General features: G+C 40.4%; 1 protein-coding gene across 1 annotated transcript in view; it reads right to left on the reverse strand.

Annotated features, from left to right (window-relative positions):
* Positions 1-1910: 1910 nt before the first annotated feature.
* Positions 1911-7400, reverse strand: part of TGS1 (trimethylguanosine synthase 1) — a 22121-nt gene continuing 16631 nt past the window's right edge. The window contains exon 12 of the mRNA XM_010014149.1: positions 1911-2197. Within this exon, the coding sequence (XP_010012451.1) occupies positions 2081-2197 (117 nt within the window). The 3' untranslated portion in view covers positions 1911-2080. The remainder of the gene's footprint in view (positions 2198-7400) is intronic.

Genomic DNA, 7400 nt, shown 5'->3' on the forward strand with positions numbered 1-7400 from the left:
GGGTATTCTTCCACTTTCGGTGCTTCATGCGCTTGCAAAGCTCAGCAGAAACTTTTGATAAATTGTTCCTTTTTACCAGTAAGTTCATTATATTGGAAGTCAGCCTTATACCAGTAAATGTTGTACCTCTTATGTCATATTTCAGCTTCCATATTTTGCACACTAGGCACTGAACAAAATTGACTACTTTTCTGAAGGTAAAAGTAAATTCAGTTGTACTTCCCCCGTAGAGAGTCCTTTTACAGGAACAGCATCAGTGAGATCTCAAAATGCTTCTAAAGTTACTCCTTACTTTTAGGGAGGAAAAGAAGACCAAAGAATAAGACAACAGTATTTTGCTAAGCAGCAACAAGCCAAATACAGCCAAATTTTAGTGTTCGGAGAACTGCGACATACACAGAATAGATTAATTTATTCTTCATTGGTCCTAATGACTCTTTCTTGGGGTTGCTTTTGCAACTTGTAGTGAAAATTGAACATCATTACATTCATGTGCAACTGCTACAGTGGGTTTGGACCTTCTGTAATACCAGCACTCCCACCAACCTCCCCTGCCTCCTAACAGGAAACTTCTAAGGAATATTAAAAAGCCGCTAATTTATTTCCTTTATAATTCCCTTTAAGTACTGTCACAGAGGCTGGCACTATCACGGCACTTCTTCCCCTCTGTAATACAGTGCCAAATGCAGTGATGAAAATGAGTAATCTGAAGTATCTTACATGAAGCATGGGTGTAACAGTCATTAACAACTTAGCACTCGTCTGGTACTAGATGGACAGCAAAGGTAGGGAGAAAAAATGATTTCCCAAGTGCTATTTTACTGCACTGCAAACTTGCAGTCAGGTTGCATACAGGCTTTCTTAACACCCCTTACACATACACACACTTTGGTCTCCTAACTAATTTGAAGAACTGGATTTCCTTCCTTAAGGGGGAAAACCTCCATAACTTTATTATTTGGTTATTCTACACAGTTATTGTATAGTTTTGTTTGTCAGCACTAATGCATGGTTTAGTGCTTAGCTCTGCTGCTTTCAGCATCCTGCTGCACTCCAAGCAGAGGAGAAGCAGCACTAATTTACTATCTTAGAAACTATAATTCCTACACTCTTAGCTCAAGACCAGGCTCAAAATTATCTTGGGTATTTCCTACAAGTGCATTTCAGTGAGAGCACCATATTGCTGCCTCAGACGCTTCCCACCTGCCTACTTTTCTGCTTGGAGAAGTGCCCGGGCGCCACTCTTCCCCTCCCAAGACTTGAAATAGAAGCAGAAAGCCCTCACCAGGGAGAGCTGGGCTCCCTGTGCCCTCCTTGAAGCCTGCGCAAGGGTTCAAAAGTTCTCAAAAAGAAGGGGCACACATACCCCTCTGCTTATTGAGACAAACATCCAGTTAGGAGGTTTCTTCAAAGTATCTTCATAATGAAGAGGGCTGGCAAGGAGTTAAAAAATTAAGTGAGCAACAAAACTCAGAGGGTAGAGGTCTGCACAAACATGACCTGCTCTTCCCCTGTGCTGCAAAAACACAGAGTATTCGCTGTAAGAAACACACGGACCTTCATCCTACAAAGAAAACCTGAAAAGGTTTCCCAGTGAGCACGGAGCCACAGAGATGAACTGGGGCTAGTTGCTGGTGGTGTACCTGACTGTCTAGTTCCAACTGATGTTCAGATACTTCAGTTTCTCAAGCACAGACAGCAGTTCTCGATGCACAACAGCTTTCAGGACATTCTTTTTGATGCTCTGAATGTTCAAACCCAGAGCAAGTACAGAAGTAGCACATGTGAGAGTTGCAAAGAAATCTTGAACTTCCCTTCAACTGGTTGGACTTGAACCTTGCAAGACTGCATTTTACAGAGGTATTTTTTCTCCCCCTATATTCACAGCTCCTCTACATTTACAACTCTGTCAACATTATTATAAAACGTTTATTGACAGTAGCAATAAACAGAACAAATTTCTGTAAACAGAAATCAAAGCAGAAAATGGCTCTAAGTCATTTTTGACCAGCCAGCTGTACAAAAAGCTCAAGCAAAGCAGCAGTCAGGGAGGTTGGGTTTGGAAGAATCCACACTGAGTTCACGAGATGTCATGCCTTATTAGATCACCAAAATAAGCTGTTATTGTCTTCAATTTGTTATTGAGAAAATTTTGCTCTATTTCAACTTTGCCTCCTGGTCCTGCTAAGGAAGCCACCTGAAAAACAAAGCACAAGAAGCAAATCAATCAATGCACAGGAGAAGAGGCAAACCCCCAAACCTTATATTCACATGAAATACCACATAAAACACGTCTTTGCTGTGTTAATACTAGTGACAATGTTCCTTAACACCTAATGCCTCTGGTTCTCTTCCTGTATCTTGTTTTACTTGTAGAAATGGTTTGTGGCTTTCTTATGACTAAAAAATTCACCCTCGCCCCAAGCCACAAAAAAAACGAGGACTTCAGAACTACAGATAAATACCTATTGCTTCATACACTGTGCTGAAGTGAGAGATACTAGACTGTAGTTTGCAGGGTATTTGCTGCTGAGACACCCAGTTGCAGCAAAAAACCAGGCTTTTTGGAAAACTCTGCTTTGCAGGTGTCAAAATCCCAAGTTTGAGGGGAAGAGTAAAACCAAATCCTGGAATTAGGAAGCATAAAGACTGCACTGAGGAGTGTGTGTGTGGGGAAACAACCCAAACAAAAACAACCCAAAAACCCCAAACAGGCAGGGAAGCTTATAAATGATGATTGTAGTATTTGCTACTGCAAAGTTGTTGTGTGCACTGGAGTCAGGCAGTGTTGAGGGTAAGGCTGCAGGCAGCTGAGTAACTGGCAGCAGGGAGAGCCCATCAGGCAGTGCTGGTCTCAGCTTTCATGTTTACAATCACTGGAGTGAGAATTTCACTGTTCATGCTCTGCTGGCTGAGGCTGGTGCACACCTTTATGCTTAACGATTACAGACAGACATTCTGTAGTGGACTTTGTATTTTGGACTGGAGCACATAATACTCTCTCCTCTCCTGTTCCTACTCATGATGCCTCAGTACAACCCCTTTGAGGCATGACAGCCATATAGGCTGCCAGTTTTTCACCAGGACAGACTGCACAGACAGAAAGAACACCACTAAAAATCGAGCACTGACTGCTTTACCACCCCACCAGTTCTGCTCCTTGCCACTGTTTTCCCAGCCTGCTGCAGGAAAACTATTTCTGTAGTTCCCCATGCAGGGAAACTTCCTGGGCAGACAAAGCAATCAAGGTCTACAAGCCTGCAGTGGATTGTAACTGATCTTTAAACCAAGAAGTCTGTGATGTTAGCAGCTGGAACTTAAAGTTCAGGTTGCATTATTAACAATTCTAAACTCCTTTGAGATTTGACTCTGTAGCACAGGTTTAAATATAAACAAACTGAACTTCCTCTATTTTAGTGCAAGTAAAAAACCAGCTACCATCATGAAGAAATAACATATTTATCTAAATTATACTTTGAACCTTTATCGACTTGCCCAGAAAATTACCACCATTATGTAAATCAAGCATTTACTTTTCTGTTTTTATGTTTGGGTTTTTTTCCCCTCCCTTTTCATTCTTTTGTTTCTGCAGACAAAAACAAAAGCGTGAGTGGTTTCTTCATCCTTCAGTTTAATGGTAACAGGAAAAAAAATCTCCACGTTCTTGTCAAAGAGGAACCTGCCAATTAAGTAAAAAAGCAGAGTCTGGCTGACTTATAAATAGCACAAGAATCCAAAATTGGCAAGTGATCAGGAATGTTAATTTTACAACTTATCTTTTCTTACTTGAGATCCAAAAAGCAGTTAACACTGTGGAGCGATCCATTGTTTTTTTTCTAGGAAGACGTTAAGTTTGTACTTTTAATTTATTGTGAACAAAAGCTGGAATGTTCCTTCTAGAAAGCATTACAGGCTTTGCATTTTATAGCTGAAGTTGTTGAAGTATTCTAAAATATTAACTGGATTAGTCAACTTAATATAAGAATATTGGAATTACTGTCTCGAAGTTACGTACTCCCGCTTTCAGGGCAAGATTTGTGTCACTGGCACATCTAAGTATGACTAATGTATTGACATTAGACACAAGCATTTACTACATATTTCTCTTAGAAGACCATGTAAAGCAAAACCCTTCATCGGTAACACAGGCAAGTAACACAGCAGTAAGCTGCTCCTCTGCAGGGGGGTGGCATCTACCAAGGACACCTGAGAAGTTACATATGCTGTCTCTAGTCGTTATGTGTTAAATCCAGGATAACTAAGACTAATTTCAAACAACTACTAGAAGTATTTCATAAACCCAAAGGAGACAAAAATCTAAACCAACAGATGAGTATAAGCCCCGTGGGGATGGATCCGGCTCTGCACACTCCTCACCACCCCCGATAGTCAGGGGAGAGAAACGCAAATCCTCTGAGATGAAGCTTATTTGTAAATAGCTGGCGGTTGCAAATTTAATTACATAGGAGTTGCCAACTTTTCATTGGAAGGGTGCAGTCAACTCTGATGGCGTAACAGGGAAAAACTGGCACACACCAAGCTTCAGAAAGGTGCCAGCTTGTTAGAGGGATGCCCTATAAAAAGAACAGCAGGTTGAGGAACAATGTTTTAAGAAAAGCAAAAGTGCTCACCTGTTTTTGGAAATACCAATACACATCTCCGGTTTTTGCAGTGAACTACAGAGGTGAATAGGGAAAGGCTTCTTAATTTCTTTTAAAAAACAAACCAGTCCAAAATTTGATTATTTTGCATTTTCCTGTACAAATACGACGATTCACTGCTGGCAACTCTCTCTGCATCCTGCTTTGATCTTAAGCCCAAACTCACGTACTCAAGTGGGCAGATATTGCCTCATTTGCTGTGTGGGGTTAATTCTGCATGTGCCACACACCTCCCCAGGCAAGGTCAAAGGATGCAGCTTCAGTTAAGGTCTCCCTGCATCCCTCTCACCTTGATGCTTCACCCCTCAGTTCACCAACTGCTGATAGAAATAGTCCACAGCTACAGACACAGCCACGGGGCATTAAGAACGTAGCAAGCAAGTTTGGTCTCAAGCTTAAAACAGGAGATATCAGAAAAGAAATATGAAAAGAGAAATGAACATGGAAGATTCCTTCAGGAGGACAAGCTGCTTAAGGTGCAAACTTGCTTTATATTGTTCAGGTGTGTTTGTGATCTCAACAGTTTTCCTGCTGGCCTCACAGGTTTGTTTCTATCATACTGAATTTCCTTTAGTAAAGTAACTTACTATCTGTTCCAGCCACCAACTAAGGTAACTGTGGATAAAAAGTTTACCATGATTTACTTTTCTGGGTATGAGAAAAACTATAAACCAAAATGTTCTCAGGTAGCATTCTTCAAAATGTACAGGTCTGCAGGTGAATTATGCCAATGCCAGGGTGGTGCTGCCACCCTCTGACAGGCCAGAAATTATTTATTTATTTAACTTGAAGTAGACAAATTACAATTCAGTATTCAAGTGCTATGAGATTCAGGAAGATTCAAGTCCAAAAGCGAGGTGTCCCTGGTCATGGCAGGGGGGTTGGAACTAGATGATCTTAGGGTCCTTTCCAACCCAAACCATTCTATGATTCTTTGTGCCACTCTGCCTTGGTGTAAGCTGGGATGTCTTCTGGCTTCTTTTGTAAAAGACGGAGAACAGATGCGAGTTTAAAACAGGCTGCTTAAAAGCTGCCATTATGAACATGATCATCACAGCTGAAGTGTACACAATTACGTTCATTTAGAGAAGATCAGTCTGTGAAACACATCAACCCAGAGCTGACCTGCCAACTTTCCTAATACCCAAGCGTCTTAAAAATGCAATAAAATTAATCTGAGTTCATCTCCTGGCCACTCACTCCCTGCTTTGCTCATTGTTATATTTACTCCTAAACCAGGTATGACATTGCTTGGCAGGTCCTATTTGGCCAGGTCTCCAGTCTAAAATCATAGCTAAATGAATGGGGCCAGTGGCAATTCTACTAGTCAGCCTCCCACTAAATTTCTTGTTTCAGAGAGGTTATCATATATTCTTTTATTAAACTGATCTCTCTGGTGTGATTCTGTTCTCTGGATGACCAGACAGAATTAAAATAAATTAGTTTTACCCATCTTTACACTCCTGTCACTGACCAGTCATTTGTAACAACTGGACTTCCAAAACCAGAAACACAGCAAACATCTTCCCATCTAGGCACTAGACCTGAAGACAGAACAAGTCTTCAGTGTCTAACTCTAGATTCTCTCAAAATTTGGATGACAAATATTAAGGTAGGAACAAAGGAAAGAAAATAAGAATAAAGTACCTGCATGACGTGTATTCTTTATATGACTATTAAGGTTAAGAGCACTTCGCTTAATTCTGGGCTCAGGGAATCACTCTACACACTCAACAAGGAACAAAAGGTAATTTGTATCTTCTGGCAGTATTTGGAATACAAACCAGGTCTGACACACCAAGCATTTAGGACAGCAAAAGATCCAACAACAGTGAAATTTCACTAAATCAGGCGTAGCTATCACAAACAACAAAAAAACCCCAAAACATCCACCTCCAAATCCCCCAAGCCCCAAGGAATCTACCCAATTTATAAAGTTTTGCACCAGCCATCAAATTTTCAAATAGTAAAGATGCACACAAAGTTTTCAATACAAAACCAAGAACTAACTCGAAAAGATAGCTCTCAAATTGAAGAATAATCAGGCATTTTACTCTCAGAATCATCTTCAATTAGCAAAGTCACTTGTATCCTGTCTTAAGAGTAGACTAATATTCTTCAAATAATTTGCTTGCTCTGCTCTAGAGGTCATAAAAATTAAAATGTTATCTGAAAACTGGCCTCAATTATCCTGCTCTTTTGACAGACTAATATGCAACCCAAAATCAAAACTTGCACTACTGTATGCTCAAGATACTAAATATTCAACATTTCCAGCAGCTTAAAATCAGAAAAAATTAAAGATAATCCCATGGTAAATAGATACATATGTAAGATTGTCTTTTTTCTAAAAGACACAGATCTGTTTCTGAATTAAGCCACCATCTATAAATTTGTACAATATGACTGTCTGGCAAAGAACGGTGAAGCAGTTTAGGATAACCACTATGGTACAACACAGTATGGGGGCAGTTAACCATCCACAGCCAGGATATGCAATAAACTCCCGATTCCTCATGGCTGGTTCGCTGCTCCCTCTCGAGGCAGAATTACACAAGTTCGCTTCTCCTCTTGCACCTGAACTCAGTGAATTTTGCATGGAATTCAAAGAACCCCATCTCTCTCTACAGGACTAACCCTATACAGAAAAGGCCGAGCCTGCAGACATAATAAGCACTGTTTTTAAAATAAAACCATGTAGACAAGGTTGGATGTCTTGTCTACCAATGAGGCAATGAA

This window comes from Nestor notabilis, unplaced genomic scaffold, assembly GCF_000696875.1.
Source record: "Nestor notabilis isolate BGI_N333 unplaced genomic scaffold, ASM69687v1 scaffold3175, whole genome shotgun sequence".
Classification (NCBI taxonomy): Eukaryota; Metazoa; Chordata; class Aves; order Psittaciformes; family Psittacidae; genus Nestor; species Nestor notabilis.